Source organism: Cyprinus carpio, chromosome B5 (assembly GCF_018340385.1).
Source record: "Cyprinus carpio isolate SPL01 chromosome B5, ASM1834038v1, whole genome shotgun sequence".
In the NCBI taxonomy this organism is placed as follows: domain Eukaryota; kingdom Metazoa; phylum Chordata; class Actinopteri; order Cypriniformes; family Cyprinidae; genus Cyprinus; species Cyprinus carpio.
Genome location: NC_056601.1, coordinates 33,533,570 through 33,560,861, shown reverse-complemented (window position 1 = coordinate 33,560,861; position 27,292 = coordinate 33,533,570). Strand labels below are relative to the sequence as shown.

The 27,292-nt window shown below is 35.9% G+C and overlaps 2 protein-coding genes across 2 annotated transcripts; one reads left to right on the top strand and one right to left on the bottom strand.

Moving 5' to 3' along the window:
• On the top strand, window positions 1-3,926 carry LOC109085624 (heat shock protein beta-1-like). The gene is made up of 3 exons (XM_042723232.1): window positions 1-472; window positions 2,648-2,711; window positions 3,380-3,926. Exons 1-3 carry the CDS (start codon window positions 67-69, stop codon window positions 3,543-3,545), a joined length of 636 nt encoding a protein of 211 aa, XP_042579166.1. The 5' UTR covers window positions 1-66; the 3' UTR covers window positions 3,546-3,926.
• Window positions 3,927-11,985: 8,059 nt separating this feature from the next.
• LOC109079943 (14-3-3 protein gamma-1-like) lies at window positions 11,986-26,047 on the bottom strand. The gene is made up of 2 exons (XM_042723231.1): window positions 25,820-26,047; window positions 11,986-13,513 (listed from the first exon to the last, which is right to left on the bottom strand). Exons 1-2 carry the CDS (start codon window positions 25,904-25,906, stop codon window positions 12,857-12,859), a joined length of 744 nt encoding a protein of 247 aa, XP_042579165.1. The 5' UTR covers window positions 25,907-26,047; the 3' UTR covers window positions 11,986-12,856.
• Between the last annotated feature and the right edge of the window lie 1,245 nt (window positions 26,048-27,292).

Here is a 27,292-nt window from a genome sequence, read left to right as displayed (position 1 = left end):
CTCAGCACTCCCAAACAGGACACAACACTTGCCAGAAAACTTTCAGAGCAAGAATAAACTTCAGCCATGGCCGAGAGACGCATCCCCTTCACTTTTATGCACAGCCCATCCTGGGACCCTTTCCGCGACTGGTCCCAGGGCAGCCGGCTCTTCGATCAGACCTTTGGGATGCCACACTTCTCCGAGGAGATGCCCACATTTCCCAGCACACACTGGCCCGGATACATTCGGCCCTTTGGATTTCCAGAAATGGCCTCTTTAATACAGAGCCCAGTGGCTCAGGTGCCCATGTCGCCCTCCGCCTCCATGATGCACCCCCCGAACTACAGCCGGGCCCTTTCCCGACAGATGAGCTCGGGAATATCTGAGATCAAGCAGACGCCAGATTCCTGGAAGATCAGCCTGGATGTCAATCACTTCGCCCCAGAGGAGCTGACGGTGAAGACCAAAGATGGGGTGGTGGAGATCACCGGTGAGCACTTTGCTTCATAATTTCATCATTTAGCCCAAGAAGAGCGTCTCATAAAGTATTTGGACGCTATAGTCACTCTTAAAAATGTCTGAATTTCATTGCATTAGATTCAAGAGTATAAAAGCAAGTGTTTAATGTAAAGAAACATGCATTTCTCAAAACTAAGATTGTCTGGTTTGACATGCCAGTATTGTGATTATTTGGTGGATGATGTTGCTATAGTTAATGTGATTTTTTACACCTGCGTGAACTGATTCGTATTGAACATCCACTAAAAATCACCAAAACACCAGCTCAGCGAGTCTTTAACCATGATGCAGAAACTTAGTGAAGGGAAAAGACCTTCTTGATACAATGAATAACAATCCAAAATTGTGTGTGTGCTGATGCTATAGCATGTAAAAACTACTTTGAAAGTTTCATGAGAGTTTTACTTCAAGGAAGGAAATTAGAGCTGATTTGTTTAGTTGTTTTGGAAGGGAAATGTCCAGGAAGTATAGAAGCCCATTTCTGCTATATAAGAAGGAAATTAGAGCTGATTTGTTTTGTTTTTGTCGAATTGATCTATATAAGATATAAAAAAATTATAATTTATGATGATAAAATCAATGACAAAAAGTATAAAATAATATATATTATGAAAATTATGACAAAATTTGACTGTCGTAATGATGACCTTTTATGTCATAATTATGACTATGTCATGTCATAATTGTAACTTTTTATGTATTTTTTTTTTCATGATTTAATATCTCATAATTTTTATGACTTTTTAACGTCATAATTTCAACTTTTTCAAAATTGTGACTTTGTATCATATCATTTTGTCATAATTAAGTTTTTATCACATAATTATGACTAAGTATCATCATTTTGACTGTCATATCTATGACTTATCATCACATTGACTTTTGTTATAATAGATTTTTTATCTCATAATTATGACTTAGCATCTCATAATTTGACTTTTTATCTCAACTTTAATTATAAAATATAATTTCTATAATATAATTAGTCATAATTGAGTTTTACCTCATAATTATGACTTTTTAGTTATTATTATGATTTTTTAGATTATTAATTTTGATTTTTTTGTCTTAATTTTTATTATTTTTGTCTCATTTTTTTTTTTGTCTCATAATTTTGACTTTTTTAGAATTTACTCAGTGTCTCATAATTCTGATACTTTGTCATAATTGTGACTTTTTATCTCATAATTATGTACCAAAGCAGGGGGTTTTTTTGTGGAAGAAATGGGCTTCCCTAAGGAAGAGAGGTGGTCGGGTGTGAAGCAAACAAAGGGCTGCTGCTGGGAGAACTATTATCTTCTGTAGGGTGGGAGCTGATGTTCCTGAGACATTCCTGAGATATTACATAACCCGACCACAATGCAGTTAAAACAGTATGTGCAGCATGCAGAAGCCAGAGCTTGAGACTTAAGTTCTCATCTTTGTGCCATTTTGTATTTTTACTTTTATTTCATTTGGAAATGCATCAGATTTCAGAAGTGAAATGGGGAGCGTTTCATGTTGAGCTTGTGAAGTAATACACACTGGACTTAATGACTCTCATATCTCATCCGTCTCTGTGGCCATCTGTCAGATGGTGAGGGTCCTCTGAGGTCTCAGTCGTGTTGTCTAAACAAACAGAGCTGGTGCTGGGTTACCCGGCCGGGTGTCAGCCAGAGTTTAGGGCTTTGAGGAACAGTCAGAGGACAGCGAGGTCAAACACACACTGTTCAAGAAGTGCTTAAGAGAAGGAGCAGACACTCGTCACCAAACTGAGGAAACTTAAACATGACACATTATAGGCAAAGCTCAGTTAAACACTCCTGATTGTCTAAATCAACTACATTCAACACTACATCAGAAACGTAACACTAATCAGATGTGCAAATATAATCAGATTTGTACATTTTCTGAATAATGTGAATGGTGATTGGTTGCCAAGATGTTGCTATCCAGTTGCAAATGAGATCTTGTTTTGGTTTCTTATAAAAACAGACACAACTGAGAAAGCTGATATACAGCAATGTGGATTGCAGCTTAGATCATTTGATCCCAGGAGATGTTGATGAGAAATGTCCATTTGGCCAAAGTTTTTACTGTTCTGAAGAATCTGAGAGATATTTCATGTTTTTTTTTGTGTGTCTGTCCTCATCTGATCTGCATGCAGGCAAACATGAGGAGCGGAAGGATGAACATGGCTTTGTGTCCAGATGTTTCACCAGGAAATACACGTAAGTACTGCACACTTGATAGGGAGGATCAAAAGTGACATTGTCCCGAGAATACTAAGAGGGTGGGACATGTTTGAGATAATGGCTCTTGACAGTGATTCATGCATCACATTGCATAATATTTCACATCTGTTTCTGAAAGAGCTCAAACTCTCTGCGGACCTGTGCTCATGTTTTGTGTTAATTTCTCTTGAGTTTCAATGGCTTGGAATTGCATTTTTATTTATTTATTTTATTGCATTAACTGCAAAATTTGTGTGAGTGTATGGCAGATAGTATATATATATATATATATTTGATTTTTTTTGTTTGTTTTGGTGTGTTGTTTGATGATTTAATTAGGTTTTTAGGTTTTTTTAAATTATTTATTTCTGGTAAATTTTACAATTACAACAAAGTGGCAATTAAAATATATTATAAAACATGAAATTTTAAAGTAGAAAAATTGGAATAGTATTTTCTTGTAAAACATAATCCAGTAGTTTTTTATTTTAGTGTAGTAGTTGTTGACCTAAAGAAATATATAGTACAAATACAATATAAAATATTCTCTAGATAAGTCAAATAGATTTAAAACTTGATGTGATGCCTGTCTAAAGATGACCTTTTGTGACCTTTTGTCTGGAGCTGTGATTTCCTGACTGTAAGGTGATTGTCTTGTGTTGCAGTCTGCCCTCTGGTGCCGACTCTGAGAAGATCACCTCCACTCTGTCTCCTGAGGGGGTCCTGACCATTGAAGCTTCTCTGCCCAAACCTGCCATCCAGGGCTCTGAAATCAACATCCCTATCAACACAGGCAACGCAGTGACTGCCAGCAGTACAAAGAAACCCTGAGCACAAGAGCACACACGCACACACAGGCAGATCACTGTGCTACTTTGAGTTTGTTTTCTTCAGCATGAATGCAAATGTTCAATATTAATGTGTTGATACTTCTATTCTTTATAAACAGCAGGTAGGAGAGGAGGAATTGCCATATTGTATTACCATCTAATTTTTTACATCACTCTTTTTCATCATTGTCTCTTCTCTTATCATCCTCCTCTCTTCTACTCGTAGTAAATAACAATGACTGTGTACACACCAAGCTCTAGAAAACATGCTCATATTTCACCCCTAAATAAAAAAAGAGAAAAAGAATAAATATAAAATTATATTTTGCATAAAGACAATTATATAATGTTGCAATGCATATATATATATATAATATATATATATATATTATATATATATAATATAATATATATATATATATATATATATATATATATAATGCATTGCAACATTATTTCCATGACAATGAAACATTTTACTCCATTATTGAAATATGTAGTATTTACATATCAAAGAACATAATAAAATATAATTGTGCATATAGATCCTGGTAGCATTTGTTTATATACATTTTTTTTTTTCAATATTGTCTGGAGGGATTGATTTTATTCAACGTGAATGAGATGTTTTTGCACTACAGTAATGTAAGAAGTGAAAATAATGTAACAATGCAAACGGTCCTAAAATATGGATTGTCTTTAAGAAAAAAATCTTTTGATTTTTAGGTGAATTATGACCATGACATTTCTTCAGGAGCTTCCCAAAACTGCAGTTTTACCATATGCATTTTATGATATGTATTCATCAAAATGTAATACATTGCTCTGCCTGAAACTTTTTTTTTCTGCTATGTCACCTTGTCCATGTTTGTTATTAGTTATTGTTGACAATACTGTAGCATTTTTGCCATTGTTTTAGGCTACAATATTGTAGCTTTTTAAACTCCATTCTCATATGAAGCTGAAGAAACTGAAAATGAAGGATAGCATGTTTCCTTTTGAAATGAGAAAAAAAAAAACATTTCTTGACTTTATCATACAAATAGATTCCAGCAGACATCGCCATGCTGTTTAACTGCAGGAAGCACAACAACATGGTTTCCTCACATCAGTCGTCTCAGCCAGTAGAACAGCAGGGAGTGTCTTCAGATTGGTCTCTTTGGGTTTTGTGAGGCATTGCATAATGTTTTAAATGACTGTAATTAAAGCTTTGCCATCATGAGCTGTATTTCTGAATATCCTCATGGTGGAGTTTGGAATAAACATCTTCAGGCAGTCTGGATTATCTGGTGTTTATCTGTCTGATCACAATGATTTTTTAATTACATGTTGCTACATTTTTACCATATTTAAATCAGTTTTAAAAGAATCCTGACTTTACTTGCTAAGTCATCTCTCTCTTTCATGAATTTTAAAATAAAATCAATATGGTTATTGACTGTACGAGGTGCCTTAAAATAGCAGCGATGAGACAGAAAACTGGTAGAAACCCCTTTAATAAGTAATGCACATTGTTTGAAATGTTTTATGCATGATGCATTTCATAGTGTAGTCATGCATGTAAGCTTCATCTGTATGCATGTTTCATGTTCACCGCACACAGTTTTCATCATTGTCAGGAAAATCCTTGTGTTTGTATTACCCTTGCATTTCTGTGGTGAACAAATTACAGACGTTTTTTAACCCTGTATGGTGCTTCAGGAGATAATGCAGATAGATCTAAAGGAAACTGCACTGATGAACTGTATTGATTCTGACAGCTCTGAACAAAGATTGCCTTAGTACAAGAGCCAGCAGACCACTGAAAGCGCAATGTGCTGTTATCATTATGTAATTTTAGATTTACCAACCATCATGCATTTCGTGTTCATCTTTGTGTATTAAAATTATGATGCGTTATACAAGCAATGAAGTTTTTTCCCATTTGTTTGGATATGTACAAAACAAATATGTTTGATTTAGTGATTAATTTTAGGCTAGTCTAGAATAATTTAAGTTGATGATAAAATGCATATACTCTAGCTTTATATGCAGAAGCAACTGTGACCTAAAAATATTTGCCTGACATTGGCGTAAACCAATGGCATGAGATTGAAGGAAATGGTTTGTCCAACTAAATCCAGATGGGTAAAGTGAAACCAAAACTAAACTCATTATTTACTCTGTGTTTGACTGCACTGTTCTTCGAAAATCTTTACCTCTTTTATCTTTGCATCCATCCATTCCTTATTTTGCCAGCTGTCCTTTCTGAGCCGGTCCGGTCTTGTGTAGTGAAATGAGCCGAGGGTTTGATTGGAGGAACTACAGATGCGTGCGCATGCACACCATCAGATGAAACGCAGAAATAGGCCAGCTCTCCTAAGACTCTGGCTCACTAACTCTCATTTCAATAATATTGATACAACTGCCAAAATGTTATAAAAGAAATATGGGGTGCAATTTATTTATTATATTAAATGCAGAGAGAGCACTGTGAACTGGCCAAAGGAGAACATAAAAAGAAAATGTAAAAGGACGGAGTGCTAGATCTGATTAAACTCTAACCCTTATGGATTAATAAATGGCAATATTTCAGCATATGCACATTTGAGGGATGCTTTATGGAAACTATATGCACTAAGGAACCTAGAAACAATTGGCCTGTATCAAGTTGGCTCTGTGTGATTAGCAAATACAGGACATGACTTCAGAACATGTTTCAAGATTTGTCTAAAGTTCTTTATCTAATAATAACATGAAAAAAATGAATTCATATGTTTAGGATTTTCTTGTTTTAAAAAAAAATGGTTGAAAGAATCGAATTCTTTCACATCATGTCATTTTATTCATCAACACTATACAACAAACTCAGATTTATATATTTTTTTTACTTGCACAAGAGACAGAAGAGAAGCCACTGCCTGTGAGACTGTATTTTGGCATAAATCTCTCTGCAATGGATGTTTCTGTCACGTATAAAAAAAAAAAAAAAAACTTAGCATAAACATAGCAGCTTCAAATTTAGCATTCGAGGTACACGAGATGTATAATTTATATAGTAGTGCAAAATGCAAAAGTCTTTAAAAAAATACATTACTGTATATACCCAAAACATTTGCAGTACACAAAAGGATTGTGTAGTTTATAGGTTTTATTTAAACCGCGTGGCAACTATGATCCTATTGGATGGCGCGTTCGTCCCTGCGCCGTTTTGATTGGTCCTTCAAATTGTGTCTCAAAGTGGCAACTATGATCCTATTGGATGGCGCGTATGAATAAATTAATAAATGAAATATTAATACTATCGATTAGTGTGAGCTGTGAATATTTGTAAGATTTAATTCCCCGACATTAGTTACTTTAAAGCAAATTAGGCCATAACAGGCCATACAGAGAATGTACAGTAGGGGATGTATGTTTGTCAACACTTTGCACACTGTCAACATTTACTGAACACCATACATCAAAATGGTAATAAATCTCATACCAAACGAAAGAAGGAAGTCTTGGGCACATATGTTGTATTCATAACATCTTTGAATGCTTATCTCATTAGCAGAGTTAGGACTGTTGAATAGTGACTGTGCACTTGTGACAATTTGCCCCATCGGAGGGTAAGTTGGTCACACTAGGGCGGGTAAGTTGTCACACTAATTATCTAAAAATATAAGAACACACACTACTTAATTGTGAAATTGATTTTAAATTTTTAAACTCAAACCAAACTGGAAATATTAAACATCCGTCTGGAATCTGGAAAAAACGATTATTTCAATCCAAATAATGCACATTTCAATTAAGGCAAGACCACTTTACTTTGAACTTTGGTTCAAATGTTCTATGGCTTTCACATAAAAACCAGATAACTGAATGGAACGCTGCAGATAACTTGCTTAACTAACATGTTTAAACCTCTGAACAAAAAAACAGATGCCCTGTATGACTAATAGGAACCCTCATCTCCAGAATCACAATTCTGACACACTAAATTGCCTGGCCTGAGGTGCAAGCATCATGGGCCCAATTGTTGCATTTTACACATTTTACCCAGGTCTCCTTTGGACGACTCTTTGAAAATGGCTCTACACAGACGAGGCAGAAGCACTGATGATGACTCTTGCATGATTTTTCTTCTTTTAGCTGCCTTGTTTTTCATAGGTCCAGATTTCTGCTTCCCTTTCTTTTGAAACAGCTTTTTGCTAGATTGAGGCTTATTCTTTTCTATTTCTAATTGCTGCTTCATTGGCTTGTGTGTAAGTATGTATTGCTGTTTTGTGTCGTTTTCTTCTGCTGGCTGCTTTTCGGGGGCCGGCTTTTGGATATGGCCGAATGTCCTCTGGAGTTGGTAGCCCACTGTCAGCAATAGCATTGCTGGGTAAGGGTGAGCTGGTGATAGCTGAAGCATAACTCGGTGTGCTCGGCACTGCAGAGTTGGGGCTGGGGCCTGGCATGGAATGGGTGTTGGTGCTGGGGCCTGGCAGGGCAGAGTTGGGGCTGGGGCCTGGCATGGAATTGGGTTGGTGCTCGGCACTGCAGAGTTGGGGCTGGGGCCTGGCATGGAAGGGTTGGTGCTGGGGCCTGGCAGGGCAGAGTTTGGCTGCTGCGAGGGCCATGGCATGGACGGGTTTTGGTGCGGGGCACTGCATGGTGCAGAGGTTGGGCGGGGCCCTGGCCTGGAAAGGGTGTGGCCTGGGGCCTGGCATGGAGAGTTGGTGCTGGGCCTGGCAGGACAGATGGCAGGGCAGAGTTTGGGCTGGAGCCTGGCATGGAAAGGTTGGTGCTGGGGCCTGGCAGGGCAGAGTTGGTGCTGGAGCCTGGCATGGAAGGGTTTGTGACGACTTGCCCCAAAGTCATTGAGACAACTTGCCCCATACTTACTTGTGTGCTAATGTTGTCTAAATCTCAAGTTTAGCTCATCATATCACTTTAGCTAAAGTATCAAAAGACACGTTACTGTCTCCCTCTATTTTGTGCAAAATAATCATTTTAAACATTCACACCTTGTATTGCATAAAATGTAAAGTGATTTTTTTTACTTTTTTACGCAGAAAAATAAGAAAATTGTGCTAAACTCAGATTACAGTGATCCTGACCACATGTGAACAGGAACTGACTATAGAAGAAAGTCACATAAAGTAGGCTATGTTTGATTTTTTGAGACAGGCCTCTAGGTTGGAATGACAGTACAACTACCCGATGACAACTTACCCCCGCTCTCCTACTGATGTGTCAAGGTTTAAAGTTTTTAAATACAAATAATGGTTAATTAGAGTAAGCATTTTAATAATTCAGTTGAATGAATGATTCAATGACTTGCTCATCGTTTTTTAAAAGAATCAGTTTTTAAATGAATCCGTTCATGAATTTTAAGGGGTTTTTTTTCTTCTTTTTTTTTCACAAATTTAAAGGTGATTTACACTATTTTACACTATCATCAATGTCCATGTTTGGAACCAAACTACTTTTACCTTATACTTTTGTAACGTACAAAAAAATGTGTTGAAAAAGAGGTAGTGTTTTTCCATACCCTCCAAAACTCTCATTTCAGAAACTAATAGCTGAATCTCACAAAATCAAAAGAAAATAAATAAATAATTGCATAAAGAAAATGGTGAAATTGCTTTCAGGTGCAAGCAGGGACAGTAGTAGTTGATCGTTAGCTGCAACTTTTTGTTGTTTAGTACTTATTTTATTCCTCAGTCACTAATTACCTTGAATAAAGTGTGCAAGGAATTGTTTTGTAAGTGCAAGGTCTATGCAAAAAGATCATATTATCATTAGTAATGGGGTTTGGAGGAAAGCGATCAGGCATCCTCGCTTTGCCAGACTCGCTGGCCTTGCTTCTTTTGTTCATAATCATTGATTTCCCATTCTCTGTCTTTACCTGATGGTATAATGTTCACACAAACTCATCAACCCCTCACCGAATCAATATTTGCTTGCGTTGTAGGATTAAGTTCACCGTGTTTACGTCTGCCCTACTGACTCCATCTTACTCAGGCAGATTGCCTACTCGACTTTGGACTGGAGTTAGTGGCGTATACAGCTATCCTGGAATGCAAGGGTGCCATTTCATTAGTATTTGTCTTTGAAACATTGGTACTTTGTTGCAGTACCATGCCGTTATGTATTTACGTAAGTACTGGTGATTTTTGCCATTCAGTGACATTCTCGCAAATGCATTGAGTAAATGTCACAGTTTAAAAAAGAAAACATTTAATTAGTGTGTCATTAGCATATTTGAACTGGTATACCATCCATATTGATGCTTTTTATAAGGTAGGTTAGTCGCATAAGTACAGAAATCCTTGTTATAGTTATAGAGCTAAGAGTTAGGTGACATGACAACAATGTAGCCTACTACATAACGTTTTTCCTTTGCGTTTTTGAAAAGTTTTGAGTAGAGATGACAACACTGACAAATCGATCCCAGTTCATACAGATCCTCAAAAACGACTAAAAACGCTGTATTATGCATTCCAGGCCAGTAGTTGGCGAGGTCTGGTTGTAAAAAATTAGCGCATCCACTGAACACTAAATACGCATGCATGTTCACTAATTCACAGTTTTATGAATTACACACAGTTGGAAACGGTATTGTTTCCAAAAATGTGCACTTTGAAACCCGTTTTCAGTAGTATACATTTTCAGGCCCCCAAAATGCCATTGTCATGTAAATAAAAGACCAGAAATGCATAAAAAGTGTTTCATTTAAAATTGAAAATGGCGTTGTAAACGCTTCCTTGGATAGAGTATATCCATAGTTTTCATTAGCACACTTAATGAATATTAACGTTTATGGTTGCAAAGAGGTTGAACATGTTCTGAAAGTTTCCAAAAACTTTCAGCCCCTTTGCAACCTTATTAATATTACATATAAGTGATTATCTCACTATCTCGGTACCCATCTTATCAATGCCTTTGGAAAAGATGAAGTTAATGGGATACTTCAATCAAAATTCATCTTCAAATATGTTTTAAAGAATGTGGGTAAACAAATGGTTGTTGGTACCAAGTAATGAAAAAAAAAATACTATGAAAGTCAATGAGCACCGTTACCCTCATTCTTCAAAATATCCTCTTTTGTGTTCAGCAGAAGAAAGAAATTCATACAGTTTTGGAAGAACTTGATGGTGAGGAGTCATGACTGAATTTTCATTTTTGAGTGAACTATGCCTTTAAAGAAAACCAGCTTCACCCGAATGAACTTTAAACTAAAGCAGAACTGTTGGCACTAACTGTGTGGCAGATGCAAGCATTAAGCAAAGTGTTAGCAGAGACAGCCTTCAGCTGTCTAGGAGATGGCACGGGATGGCACCGAATGGGAGGGTAAACAGGAGCTCAGACAGTGTTGTTCACTATTATCTGACTACTAGACTATTGGATATGCACTTATTAATAATAGCACATCATGTTTTCTCTGATGATGTCAACAGGAAACGACTCAGCACTGAAATGGTGGTTAGAAGAGCACAGTCATGTTTTATTTTTTTTTAATTATCATTATTATTATCATTATGTTTCTTTTGTGCAACCGCTACATGACTCACATTTAAGATACCAGTAGACGAGGAAAAAGAAAGAAAACAGAAATCATAAGAATAGGTAATGTTCCGTGAGTGAATCCCATACAGAAACAGATTCTGAGGAGGAAAAACAAACACTGATATTACAGCAAATCTTAAATATCTCACAGTAGAATTTGACAGAAGAAAGCACAGAAAAGAAAGTCATTTTAAGAACAACATTAATCGTTTCACAATGTAATGGTGTCTTCTCTTTTTTATTTTTTTGTCTTTTTACTTTCTCTTTTGTTTATTAAAAACCAAATACAAGAATCGCATGTCACTAGAGCAACATCCATAACAGATTATTTCATGGTAAACACGCACTGTTTTGGTACAGCGTACTTCAGCGAGGAAAAAATATATAAGAAAAAAAAACTCATAACAGATTGAAACAATCCAAAGGTAATAAATAGAAAATAATCAGATTAAATTCTTGTCATTTCTTGTTCATATGAATACATAACATCTACAGATTTTAAAGTCGAGCTATGGTATATAAATACATCACCAGCATGCACAATATTGTATTATCAAGAATATTGGAGCTGTAATCGTCCTACATTGAGAAACAGTATAATATGCAAGTGCATTTCATTAGAATAAAAAAAAGAGAACAAAAGCGATTTTATGCCAGTGCACTGTCAAAAACTCTAAATAAATTAACTGAATAACAAAAAATTGTCTATGGTACCAGTAATATTAATTGAGTGTATCAAACCAAGTGATTAGGCATTATTTTAAAGTGGTCGCATTATATTTTATTTTTTTTCTGCTTTGGATTTGACATTTTTTTTTTTTTTTTGTTTTTTTTATTTTTTTTTTTAGCCTTAATTTTATTTTTTTTTTTTTATTATTTAGAACTATTCTTCAGTGCATTAAAATCAAATCAAATTCTTCTCATACAGTGTGGGTCAGACGTGACAATTTTTGAAACGGAATCCATAATAATAATGATAATAATAACGACTGGAAAACGGTTTTAGCTTTGGACTGAAAGGGCAATACATGTACCAGGGAAGTCATAACTGTGTTATTTTTGCACACCTAATCAACATTACTGTAATACAGTAGTTTCGTGTGGTTCCGAGGTGAGATGCATACTAACGATGTGTATCATAAATGGCACAGATAACCAGTTCGATGTAAACGACTTTTTAAACATTAGTGGGTGCAGAATCCCTATGAACGTATATATCAGACAAAAACACGACCGTTTACACTCAGTGCAGCCTGTTTGCAAATATCTACGTTTGCGAGGCGACAACATTCAAGTTTTCACTTAAAGATTTTTTAGTCATTTAAGCCCCCCTTTGACGCATTAAAGTACTCTTTACTCACAATGTAAATGAATATAAGCAGCTCCGCTTCGTATTACGCTACAAGAACAGTCCCTATGCCGGCGGGTTTAGCGTAACCCTTCAGTCATTTCGAAACGACTTATGTACTGACAAGCTTGTGTTGAGTAAACATCACCGAAAGAGAGGTTTAATTTATTCTTTTTAAGCTACTTCTTAATTTTTTCTGAGACATACCATTCTTTGTAACTAGCATATTTCTCTCACTTGTAATTTTGTGGAAAATAAAGAAAACTGCGTTGCTTTGCAATCAGCAAACGTGGCTGACACAGTTCCATCATGCCCCCTTTTGTGAATTTTTCATGTAACTTATACTTTTTTTGTTTTTCTTTGTTGTGTGAGCACGCGTGTTTTATGTTACGGCTGAGAGGAAAAGGGTCTCAAAGATCTTCTCTTTTCATCTTCGACGCTTAATTGTTGCCTTCGCCTCCCTCGTCGTCTTGTTGATCGCTCGTCCAGAGCGTCAAGTTGTCTCGCAGGAGCTGCATGATGAGCGTGGAGTCTTTGTAGGAGTCCTCGTTCAGGGTGTCCAGTTCGGCGATCGCGTCGTCGAAAGCCGTCTTGGCCAGATGGCAGGCCTGCTCGGGTGCGTTCTGGATCTCGTAGTAGAAGACGGAGTAATTAAGCGCCAGGCCCAAGCGGATGGGGTGCGTAGGCTGCATGTGCTCTTTGCTGATCTCGTGGGCCTCGCTGTAGGCCTTCTCTGAAGACTCCACCACCATGGCTCTCTTTTCGCCCGTGGCCACCTCCGCCAGGTAACGGTAGTAGTCGCCCTTCATCTTCAGGTAGAAGACTTTGCTCTCGTGCTGGGTGTCGCTGCAGTTCTTGATCAGGAAGTTGTCGAGGAGGTTGAGCACGTCTTGGCACACGGCCTCCAGCTCCTTCTCGATTTTCTCGCGGTAAGCACGGACCATCTCGATTTTCTTCTCGTTGCCGTCGGCGGAGGTCTTCTGCTCGATGCTGGAGATGACGCGCCAGGAGGAGCGGCGCGCACCCACCACGTTCTTGTAGGCCACAGACAGCAGGTTCCTCTCCTCGTTGGAAAGAGCCTCATTCAGCTCTGTTACCTGAGAGACGGAGAGGAGGTGGAGACATTACTTAATCATTCTTTCAAAATTCAGGTTTACAAAGTGACAAACAGGCCCAATGATACATGTTTGCCATCCTTGATGAAAAAAATGATATCTTTACACTACCTTTTAACCTCACCAAGGCTGCATTTATTTGATAAAAAAAAAATGTAATAAAAATAGTAATTTTGTGAAATATTTTAACAATTTAAAATACTAATTTAATACATGAATATATTGCAAATTGTAATTAAATTTAATAATATAATGTAATTTAATGATCAAAGTTCAGCATTATTACTCCAGTCTTCAGTGTCACATGATCCTTCTGAAATCATTCTAATATACAGATTTACTGCTCAAGAAACATTTCTGATTATTAGTGTTGAAAACCAAGTTTGGGATAAAAAAAAAATATATATATATAATATACAGATTTACTGCTCAAGAAACATTTCTGATTATTAGTGTTGAAAACCAAGTTTGTAAATTGTTTAAAAGTAACAGTGAAGAAATTTGTAATGTTACAAAACATTTCTATTTTAGATTGTTCTGTTAAACTTTGTGTTCATCAAAGAATTTATCACTGATTTTACAAAAAAAATTATGCAACAAAACAGTTTTCACCATCGAAAATAAGAAACATGTATTTAAGCACAAATAATAATTGATAATTTTGCACCAAATCGGAATATTAGACTGATTTCTGAAGAATAATGCTTTGCCATCACAAGATTAATTACTTTATTATTTTACTGTATTTTTAATCAAATAAATGCATCCATGGTGAGCACTTCAGAAAAATAAAAAATCGTAATTATTCCAAACTTTTGATCGGTAGTGTACACGTATGCTTTAGGCAGGCACTTTTATCCAAAGCGATCAACAGTGCATTCAATGTATACATTTCATCAGTTTATACATTCTTGCAATTTTCGCAACCATTCTCTAATTTGTCCAATACACTCCAGGTTAAAATTTGACAGTCTCCAGTGGCATTGAACTATGGTGCAGTGTAGTCTTATTGAATGAAATTGTCTTGTTTTCTCCGTCGTCTTCTGCTTCAGGAAAAGGAAGGAAGGAAAACCTGCTGTAATGCAGTATGCATTTTGATGACATCTGCTTAAAGCATCGCTTGCAAACCAAAAAAACCATCTAACTCGATGTTTAGTGAGAGAGCTGTTTATGCAGCATTAGGGAATCCTTCTTCATTTGCATGGGTCACTAATGAAAACCCAAAGGGGGGCGATTGTCTCTATACACTAATCTGTGTCAACTTCAGCACAGAATAACAGCAGAGATGTGGATAAAGCGTTGTGTTGTGTTGTGAATGGTAGTTCACAATGTCCTTTTGTGAGTCATTCGGTTGAACGGTTCAAGTAAGCTTCGATGTGGTGATTTGCCAAATGCCTATTTATGGACATGGCATCTTCATTGTTCGTTTTCACCAGCACATGCACCACATGTCCTAGTGTAGGCTCGAAGCAGTGTAGTAAATCTATTCATAGAAGACTGGCAGCATTTCAAAATGAAAGATTAGTTTGGACTAACATGCCACTTGCTTTGTTTAAAAACTCATCGCAACCTGAATTACTGTATGTTGTTTACAGAGCGACATAGTGAAAAGTGAGCCTACACATTCCTGTCCAAATGAAAGTATCGCAGCACATCGTCGCAGAGATGCTTTGATTTAACAGCCTGCCAGTGGGCGGATGAGCTGGTGCCTACAGATCTCTCTCTCTCTCTCTCTCTCTCTTCTACTAGCTTTCAGATGCAATTGCCTGCATCCTTTGGAGAAGCTCCATGATTTACTGCTGTATCATTCTCTGTCTGTGTCATCGTCAACCAAAACGCAAGCAAAACCACATAGCATGCCGATGCATCACGCTCAAATTTAATACAGAGAATGGCTATTGATAACACAAGCACTCGTCAACAAAGCAGGTTTGATGTTGCTATTATTCATATCCTGTTTAATTTGACCAAATATATTTACTTGAAATACCCAGGGATTAAGTAATTATTTAAATAATTTAATAACACATGCTCACAGTGCTCTGGCAGTGGTTAACCCTCTGGTGCTGTTTAGTCGTTTTTGACCAAAAAATTTTACGTTTTTATTTTTTTATTTTTTTATTTTTTTTTACTTCATCGGAATGGTATAAAACTTGGTACAGGTTTTGGCGATTGCTATGAGAACACATACACACACTCACTCACACAAAATCATGGACATGATTTGAAAAGGTTAAATGATCCTGAAAAAAGTAGTCACACTAGGGATATGCCGGTATTAAATTTTCCTGTTGCTATTAATTAATAATGTTTTGTCACAGTATGTGGTATTATCACGGTATTGAAATTAAGTTTCAAAAAAATTGTCATAATACAGTATAACAGGTTAAATAACTTTTTTCTGTATAACAAAATAACTGAACATTTAAATACAATAAAGCAATACAAAAATATATTTAAAGGTTAAAAAATTTACACCGATTAAAGTGCAAAAGGAACTTTAAAGACCCATAGGTATCACACTTACAATAAGACCTCATTAGTTAACCTTAATTAACATTCACAATGGAGGCAATAGTACATTTGCTACAGAAGTTACTAATCTTTGTTAAAAAAGTCTTAGCTCATTAAATAACACAGTTGCAACTTTCGATTTTAACAATGTGTTATTAAATATTGGAATACCTAAGATTAATGAATGTTCAGAAGAATTTTTCATTGGCAGTTTGTAGCTAATGAAAGCCCTAATGTAAAGTGTTAATGAACAATAAAACAAAACACTTTCAAACAATATCTAGGACATGTTGTAGTCCAGATTAAAATGGAAAAAAAAAATTATGAAAATATATAAATATTATTTTATATTATTTAAATGTTTAGAAAGTAGCAGCTGTTTTTATTTATGGGGTTTCCAGGGTAAGGGCTGCATTTTCTGCAGTTTAGCGCCATCTGCTGTCAGAGAGTGAATGTGCTTTCATTCAGCGCGTCTCTCACGTGTTCCCCCATGTGCTTCTCATGCATGCTTGTTTACATCAGAGCACACACGCGTCTTTCAAGCAGCATACAGCGGTGTTGTGCATTTTGACAGTTGATGGGAAAAGTATTCTTAAAATGCATTTCAAACATTTTGTAATATATCATTATTCTCGGTATTTGGAAGTGACCCACCATCATGGATGGAAGTGCCCACGATAACAATATCGTGCATATTCATTACCGCGATATATCGCATTACCGAATACCGGCACAAGTCTAAGTCACACTTGTACTCTTTGTGGTTGGGGATGTGAGAATTGGAAATGATTGGAAAAAAAAAAAAAAAAAAAAATTGGCTCAGAATTAAATTTTAGTCTGGGACTAGTCTTAACCATGTCTGTGAAACCGGGGATTTAAGTAGGAAATTTAATTTTCAGGTCTACGTACACTCAAAATTTGGTACAGATAATAAATGGATCATAACTATTCCATAAATATAATTTAGTACAAAACAAATCCACTAAAAATACTAAATATTAAATTAAAACACAATCTGTTTCCTGCATCAGACTGGGAATAATTTATAGTATTACTGATCAAGTATTCCACAACTTCAACTCAAGCACACCAGCCATTAAACACCCTGATTTAAAAGAGACAGTCACTGAATCACTGTGTAACACATGTACTGGTACTGCACACATAGTTCAGGTTGTGTACAGTAGTTGTGTTGTTATTTTACCATTTACGAGCTGCCTGTAACCTCTTCTGCACATAACCTCCCATCCAGACAGCGGGGGGTAAGTAAAGAGCGATCTCCCGTCTCCATAGAAACAAGGCAGTCGTCTTTGTTTGGACGCAATTGACTATCTCTGCTGCTGCCATGGCAACAGCAATGATGTCCACACTACTTGTGTGAGTGTGTGTGTGTTTGGGGAGTGAGGTGTAGGTGTGTGTGTGTGTGTGTGTGTGTGTGTGTGTGTGTGTGTGTGTGTGTGTGTGTGTGTGTGTGTGTGATGCACGTGTGAGCTTGTGGGTGGATGTGTTGTGCTGTTTTACGTTGCCACACATGGACTAAACTCAATTTGTCAGAAAAATCTTCAGATGTGTGTTAATGAAGCAGTGTAAATAGAATACCCTTGAATTTCACTGAATGCTCAAACTTTTCTATGGACATTTTGTGCTCAACTTTAAAATTATAATACTGTGTTATTGTGTAGCATTTAATGGAAGCTTGTAGCTTATCTTTTGCGATTGTCTTTGTTTGTTCCTGCTACAGAAAGGTACTTGAGAGGTCTCAGAAGTTTTCAGAACTGTGAGGATTGAGAGATATAAACTCGGAATTCTGCAATTAAAAAGTGAATTTTTTATTCTGTTGCAGAAATATGACCCTAGAATTTTCTTCCACATGTATAAAAGAAATTCTCAGCACAGATCAAAATACTAGATAGAAATACTAGATATAAAGGTGCCTAAACGAGTCCAGAAGAGGAGTTTGATCTAGTTCTGTTTCATCACTTATGCCTGGTAGCCTAATGATTTATCACGATAATTTGGGTCTAATAAACAAAACATTGTAAACATATATGATTGAATTACAAATATATAGCTAATAGTATGTGCAATCCAACTGCATAAAGTTCATGTGATGACATAAGCAAAGAAATAAGCACATTTCTGTACAGTGGATGTATGAGTCGGGGTTTGATGATTGAAGACAGGCTGCACTTATGTCTTTTCTTCCTGGTGGAGCCTATTATCCTTTTAATTTCTCTCTCCTGGCCTGCCTTTTCCTCTTGATCTCACTGAAGTAAGCGTGTAACATTAAAGTCAGCTTGAAATCTAAATTTTCATCTTTAATTTTTTTCATTTTTTTTCTATTTCACATAGTCATATGTCGCATTATGGTCATCATTTAGCCACAATAATGTTGTTTGAAACCAATAGGAATGATATGTAAAAGTCAAATCTGGCAGCTGCACAAAATGTGTCTACAGCTGGAAAACATTTTACTTTTTGTCCTTTTTTGGGGTGGACAATCACAACTACTAGTCACTGTGGTTTTATGGAAAAAAGCAACTTGGGCATTATGCAGAAAAACAAAAAAAATCCCAGGTTTCAAACATGAGTCAGTATCTTCGAGAACAAACAAACTAACACACAGTACTGTATGATTCATGACAAGTGTAATGGTTTTAATGGAAGGCAAATCTCAAACTACTTTGTTTTTATAATGCCTTGTCAATTTCATAGTACTTCGTTTGCATGCAGCCTAAATCGTACACAACCTATTCTAACACAAGCATGGTAAAGCACTTGATTATTTGGCCTATATAATTAGATACAGATGCATTGAGCAGTATTGCACAACAGTGCAAAGATACAGCTCTCATACTGTGTTAATTCTGTCTGTGAGCCCTTTGTAGTCTCTGTAATCTCAGGGCACTTGCAGATGGGATTGCATCATAAGACTCCAATAAAGCCGCTAGCTATTGCAGCAGCGAATGTTTGTTGACTTTTAGCCCCAGTTGTAGATTATGACAAACACAAAAGGGTGAAGAAAAGAGAGATGGACATGAGATGGCAGGAAGTAAGAAAAGAGAAGTTTATGGCCATCAGAATCTAGTTAATGTGACTTCAGTGTTATTCTAACACTCTTTTCCACTTCATTGCTTAATAACCGAGAAAGCTCCTTTAATGACCCGCTGTTACTGAGCCATGCAGCCTCTCTCAATAATGAATATTATTGACATGATGGATGATATCATTGTGGACTTGACGGAGAGGACTAATGCCATTTCCTGGTAATCTGGTGATTTCAGAATACTGTACATGTAGTATGACAATAGAAATGTGTCAACTGTAGAGATTTTCCCATACTGTTTATGACTCGTTAGCCTTATTTGTGCAGCTATCAGTGATTTACATGATTTATGCATAAGATTGGCAAAGAAACACAAAGAAGTATGAAAATGAAAAGCAAACACTTCCCAAACAAGTTTCCATAGTAACATTCAATTTGTGCAATGAAGTCAAACTTCATTTGTTCAAAAAAAATCTGATATTTTGATTTGCAACTATCAAGTTCCATATAAAAAGGGAGATTGATCAAACTAGAATTAATTAGTTAAAATGATCAAATGACTGTATACATGCAAAGTGGGAGGTATGAACAATATTTTTCATTGATTTTTTTCTGCAGGTTACATCATTGCACCAGTAGGTGGCGACAAGCGACGGTCTTTGAGTGAGTCAAAGATTAAATCGTTCAGCTGATTCATTAAAAAAACATTGATTAATTCTGGAACAAATCAAGTGTGACCGTCTTTATGAGTGAGTCGTTGAATCATTCACTCAACCTATTCATTCAAAACACCGATTCATTCTGGAACACATTAAGGGACTGTCTTCATGAGTGAATCACTGAATCATTCATTCAAAACAGTAATTCATTCCAGTGCTGTGTTGCTCAGTCTTTATTAATATGAACTAGGGATGGGTGAAATGACCTAAAATCAAAACCTCGATTAATTGAACACTTTACCTCGATTACGATTATTGAACAATTCATTCATTTATTCATTCATTTATTCATACTTGCCCTTGTTGTTAATTAAAGGTGTGTACGGTAAATATACTCAACTATTAAAGGTGGGATTTTTTTTCCTAATGAAAGAGTGCATTTCTTATCTTTGTGATTTTAAAATAACTGAAGGAAACAAACTATTTGTGGTTATTTGTGGAATAGTCTGAACAATTATAATCCGAGATTGCTTGAAATGAAGACATGAAAAAAGTCACATTTCAGTTTTATTGTAAAAAGCAAGTTTCCTTTCTTGCAAACAGAATAAATGAAAATTGCCATATCAAAAGTAGAAAATAACCAGCATCTCTTGCAAACCAAATAGCCTGCTTTTTAAATATTGTCATGCGAAAAGTAGAAAATAACCTTCATGGGAAAATTATGTTGGTTTGAGGTTTTGATTTCTTTTTGATTAATCGTCCAGCCCTATTAAAAAAATATAACAATATGACAATGTATTGTATAGTATATTACTATATACTATACTATACTTCACTATACTACTATTATATTACTTCTAAATTCTTCCAGCAAACAATAACTATAAAATCATATGTACAGTATATACAGTTATCATGATATATAATTACTCGTACAGTGACATATAAGATATTGGTCATACAGCCCTCTCCTTTTTATTGTGTTTGGTAAAAGAAGAAAGGTGATTGATATTTATCATAATAAAAGCAGGATCATGTGGCGTATTAAGACAGATTTGACTGACAAGGCGCTATTGTAAGCCCGACTAGTGCTATGAGCACAAAGATGCTCTTTATTCTCTTCTTCAACCCGACCGTCTTTTAAAGCAGCTCATAATTCATCTGCACATTGTAAACTTCTTGTTAACATTTAGTAGATTATCTGAAAACAACATTTAGGTCTGAGGTTAAAGTCAACTATGCTAGTGCATCTCAAATCAGTTTTTTATTTAGTGAACAGGGAGCTTTGATTTTTGATCAAGTTGTGGTGTTAAATTAGGAATTGAATTTAAGGCTAAGTAATACTCATTATGAATTATCCTAATTCAAACAGGTAAGCGGAAATGCCCAGCTGACCCTTTGCCAAGCCTTTCGAAGTTTCTTTCAGGTAACATAATGTGCTATATTCTGTGTAGCTAATATGCATACAGGTGCGTTTCAATAACATATTTCATGTCAGCAATTAAATTATAGAATATAAAAGCACAGTGCGCTGCATACGGCAGTACTTCAGTCAAATGAAATCATGGCTATAATTATGGCTATTGCTTCAAATCTAAAGTAGCTGTAAAAATGCACAGAAATGAAGTACCTGTAGACTGAAGTATTTCCATGGTGTAAGTGGAGCAGGAAGATGTGTTAAGGAGTAGAGGATGGGATGATGGGGATGTTGTAAGGACGGAAGAAAGAGATTCTTACTTAAAGAAGCTCATTGTTGTTATATAACCATCGAGTGATTGCAGATGGGTTTTTTTTTCAAGAAATGTTTTTGCAGCTGCTGCTGCAGGCTTCTAAAAATAAAATGCATAAAAGCTTTATGACCATACTGTTATGAAAAAACACGAGTTACTGTCTTAAAGCCACATCTATGGTAATGCCAGATGAAAGAAGGGGGTGGAGGTGGATGTGGGTTGGACGCCACACATGTATGATGGATAATTCAGTGCACAGAAATTTCTCAGTTGTTTAAAAAATGCAACGCCTCTAAAATGACTTCCCTTTTTTATGCAAATTCCTGTTTTTCAAACTAACTACATTCTGGTACGTATAATGCCAGAGACTGTATAACAGAAACAGTCCACTTCTAAATATTTAAATGGGAGAAAAGGGACCCCTCAATATGGTGTCTGTAGTCCCACATTACAGTTACAAGAGTCAGTTGCATTTCTCATAGTAGCATTGCAACACAGCTTTACGAATGAAAGTCCTGCTTACAGTTGAAAGAGCCAATGCGCTGGTTACTGTAGAACAGGGATTTGTGAAATCATGAAAAGCTAATAAGTAAATAAGTTGGGCGGTACAATAATCGCAAGAAAGCTTCACTCTTGAAACATTATTATAATTAATATTTCTTCATTATAATGAACAAATATTTACTTTTTTATTTTACGGTACAACTGTAATATATATATATATATATATATATATATATATATATATACATATACACATACACACACACACACACACACACACACACACACACACACACACACACACACACACACACATCTAAGGGGTTTGTGTAATATGCATGTGTATTAGTATGAGTAAATTAAATAAATAAATATTTTGCATGGTTTGAGTTTAAGAAATATATTTAGCATAATAAATAAATATTATAAATAAATATTTTGTATGATTTGAGCTTAAGAAATATATTTTGCATGATAAAAAATATTTTTAAATAAATAAATATTTTGCATGATTTGAGCTTAAGAAATCAAATATATAATACCTTTGTTGTATGATTTTAAATATATATTATGAAACAATTTCAACAAACAGTTACAGATTTAGGTCTTTCCTTGATCAAGTACAAGTAGGAGCTTTACTTAAATGACTAAATATTTTGTAAAGGAATGCATTTTTCAAATCAACTTTGATTATGATTTAAAATCACTTTTTAACCCACACCTTCTCTCTCTGTATACTTTCTGCTTATGAAAGAAGAAGCAGTGTGTTTCTGCTGAATAAATGTATATAGTCTAAGCTATGGTTAATCCAAAGATTCAGAGCTGTAACTGTGACAGATTGGGCACAACATGTCAGAATAAATGTACTATAATTAAACAACTGAGTGTAAAAAAGCAACAAACGAATAAAACTCAATGCATGCTTAGAAGTCTAAATTAAAACACACCTGACATATAACTGAACAGTTTGCAAGAGTCAGAACATTAAAGTCTGGAAGCTAGTAGCCAGTGGAAGTAATTAAGTAATAACAAATTTCTGTGTATTTTGCATTGAGAATTATTAACTGCACTACATCTCAGTCTCATCATTAGCAAGGTATCTGACTTCTTTATCTCAGGCCTTTATGGGCGTAGGCTGCCAACAAGCAGTGAGCATCGCTGCAGTGAGGAGAGTTTGAAGACATGACTGAACACACACACACCCCTGAGCTGCTGAGGGACCTTCCAGCTAGCCGAGCTGGAGCTTGCGGTCAGCTGAGGAGTAAATCAATACATGGACAAATCAATCTATCCTCCAGTGTGTCTCAAAAAGAGACGATGCCGAGTAAATTGCATCAATCCCTTTTGCATGCATAAGCACACTGAATGTCAGTCACTTCTGCTCGTGTGTATTGTATGGAAGCCCATTTATGCCACTGAATAAAAATTTTAAAAGGTAATTGCACAATTCTGCCTTTTTCTTGTAACTGCAAGTTTACATCTACATCAATAAAGTTGCAGCTGTTATAAAGTCAGAATTGCGAGATATAAATCTGAGTTTACATCTTGCAATTCTGACTTTATTAGAATAAGAACTCTTAGTTCTCTGAAAAAAGTGTCTTTTTATGAATTGGACTTTTAAACTGAGAAAAGACATAAATTCACAATTGCGAAAAAAAAGTCAGAATTGTGAGATATAAAGTTCAACTGCCCCTCTCAATTGCGAAAAAAAAGTCAGAATTGCGAGATATGGAAGCCTGTTTCTAACACTAATGAAAAAAAGGTAATTGGGACTTTTTAATCTCACAATTCTGACTTTTTTCTCACAATTGAGAGGGGCAGTTGAACTTTATATCTCACAATTCTGACTTTATAACATGCAGTTGCAACTTTCTTGTTTATATCTTGCAATTGCAGGGAAAAAGTCTTGTTTTTTGTTTTTTATTTAGTAGTGGGCTGCCATGCATGTGAGATCAGGTATGGACCTTATAAATATTTCAGATTCACATTTGTGCAGAAGAAAGTGACTCTTGAGAGAGAGCCTAAACCCAGACGGGGCTGGTTGGTACATGCCATTAATGGCCGATCGGAATTATTTATTAGTATAGACCACGTAAAAGCAAACAGTTTAGAAAGATGGTGGAGATCTGGGGGAGCTAATCATTGTATAACATTTGAAATACACAGGAGTGAAACCAATTTGTCAAGCTCATCGTCTCTGAATGAAAATTGTTTAGCAGAAATCATTATATGAAGCGCACTAATGGTCTATCAGAGGCATTTTGCAATACACCTTATCATCTCCCCTCAGTAACTACTCATCTACCCAAAGCAGATGTCAAGAGATAGTGCAATTAGACGATGACTGAGCATTTTACAGTTATGGACAGCATCCAGATTTAGTGAGTAGCTAAATGGAAATGCACTTTCCTTTGTATTTAAATGGTTGCAAGGAGTCCATTAGTCCAAATCAAAACCTGACATGCAGTGACTTGCAAACCAATAGCCATTTTTTTGTAAATTTGCTGTTTCAGAACTTTTTAGAAGTATGAAAATGGCATATACTTTTTCTAGTTTTTACATTTTTTATTGCATTGTAATGCACATGTTGTCTTTGCAACATTTATTTAGGCTTAGTTTGGTCTGTTTTTTTTCACACATTACATTTATGATGATTTAAAAAGTTAAATACATTTTATTTTCTATGATATAATTTATTTGCATTTTTTTTTTAAGTCTATTGTCCATTTAAAAACGTATTTATTTCCATTTTTATGACTGAATTGATATGCAAAACTTCCATGACAGGAGTCAGAAGATATCACTGAAATATGATTTTTAAAACACTGGTTTTAAAAATCTAATGCAAACTACTGCCTCTTGCATGAGGGCCCTATCAACTTTCAACGCAAACCTACGCCCTTGATAGAGAGAGAGAGAGAGAGAAAGAGAGAGAGAGGGGTTGGTGATTGGACCCTATTGGATGGAGGCTGATGGATCGGATGAAATGGTGCATTACGGACACTGCACCTTGGCACACGTTGCGACACGCCTAGTGCGAGAGAAACTGCAAAACCACATGCGATCGCTTTGACTTTCACGACATCTTCAAACGCGATTCGATGGACGCAGCTGTGAGCGCTGCGCGTTCAGTACCTGCTTCGGTTTGCCTCGTCATGAGATCAAGAGAACAGCGTCGATTTGAGGGGTTTTGCATCTTTAAATAACCAGCGTTATTATCCCTAATAATGCTTATAAATCACAAAGCGCTTTATTGTGGCATGATTTCAGATTCGCGCACTGGAGAATTCACTCTGAATCGGCAAAGACGCGTGGGCTACATCATTAATGCACACTGATTTTTAAGCAAAACTGTATTCCAATTACGTCCATGTGCAATAATGAAGTGTCATCATGTGGTCATGCTGTCCAGTTCGTTCGGATCTCGCTAAGGCACCGCCCAAAGATCCGCTGCCAGTTTCCAGTTCAAATCTGGATTTACATTCAATGCTGCATTTCACTCTGGTTTAATGAATGACTGACAGTGACACATAATATCCAGAAATAAGCCTCGTCATCATTTCAGCAGGACTGTGACCTGTCAGTCGATCCGGATCAACTTATACGGGCCTTTAAACTGAAGAACGCACTCTAATTCGAATCGATATAAGAACTGGCAAAGACTCGAACGCGAAAATGAGCGGAATCTCCAAAAGGCAATGCGACATGACCAATGCATAATTTAAGACAGCTAGAACGTAATTATGAAACAAAGCACGTGAAGATAACTATCCGAATAGCTGAGTCATTCATGAATTATGAATATAGGTAATAATGAAGCAAAAGTTGCACTTACCGATTTCATGGCAGCAGCCATATCGTCATATCTCTCAGCCTGCTCGGCCAGTCTGGCTTTCTGAACCAGCTGCTCGCGGTCGACCATGTTTAAGTTGGTTCAGGAGCTGTGTACGGGTGGGTGATCGGGGTGTATTTGGTGAAAATGCAGTCTTGCCGCTGCAGCTGCTCTCTGCTGTCTGCGCGACGCGCGCGTGCCGATGCACACTTTCACAGGATTGCGTCATCAGTTGTGAGGGGGGTACGGTGCGCCCTCTGCGTTGTGACGTCATTATCATGGGAACCTTGCGCTACAGTGACTTGCCGAATCATCCCGTAAAATTTAAATGTGACCCTGGAGCTCAAAAGAAGTAGGTAGGGTATGTTTGTTTGTATAGATAGCAATGAATGCATTGTGGCAAAGTTATCCAAAACTCCCAAAAATCATTAGGATGTTAAGATCATGTTCCATGAAGATATTTAGTAAATTTCCTACCGTACATATATCAAAACTTCATTTTTGATTAGTAATATGCATTGCTAAGAACTTCATTTAGACAACTTTAAAGGTGATTTTCTCAATATTTAGATTTTTTTGTACCCTCAGATTCCAGATCTTCAAATAGTTGTATCTCAAACTAATATTGTCCGATAATAGCAAACCATCAATGGAAAGATTATTTATTCAGCTTTCAGATGATGTATAAATATCAATTTAAGAAATGTTACCTTTATGAATGGTTTTGTGGTCCTGGGTCACAAATAGCTATACTTACAAATTTTAAGAGATATCAACATAGATTGTTCTCTTTGTAAAAGTAATCCTGAGACTGTTGTTTACATTTGTAGAAGTACAGCAATGCTTTATGCAAACAGCATACATTTTGCCAAAATATTTATTTTAATTGGAAATTTTATATTTGACTTTTTTTTTTCATAAACGTATTTAAGCTAAATTGTTAGCCTGCACTTAGAAACTTAATTATATAACTCATTTAAACCACAATATTTAATGGCATTTAAGCTTAAAAGAATCCATTCATAATAGATTTTGATGTTTTGTTTTGCTATTATTATTATTATTATTTTACTATTACTATTATTATTATTTTATTTTACTATTTTCCATGTGATTGCACACTTTTCTCAGGTTTGGCCTATGAGCTTTTTCCTGTTTTCTGCGTCTTTTCTACAACTAAAATAATGATGCACAAAAATAATAATGCATAAATGAATGTTGTTAGTAATCACTGACATATCCAAGATTGTATAAAGCAAAAAAGAAAGAAAGAAAGAAAGAAAGAATGCAATTTTGGTTAGCACTTAGTATATGGAAAATAATTAATCTATGTACCAAAATTTTATATCCCAAAAAATATAATTTCATTGATTTTTTTTCTGCCTTCAGTGTTTGATTTTCCATGAAATCTTCCCTGACTTTTTTGTTTTTGTGTGAATCTATTGTGATCTTATGTTTGCTCTTTTAAACTATCTT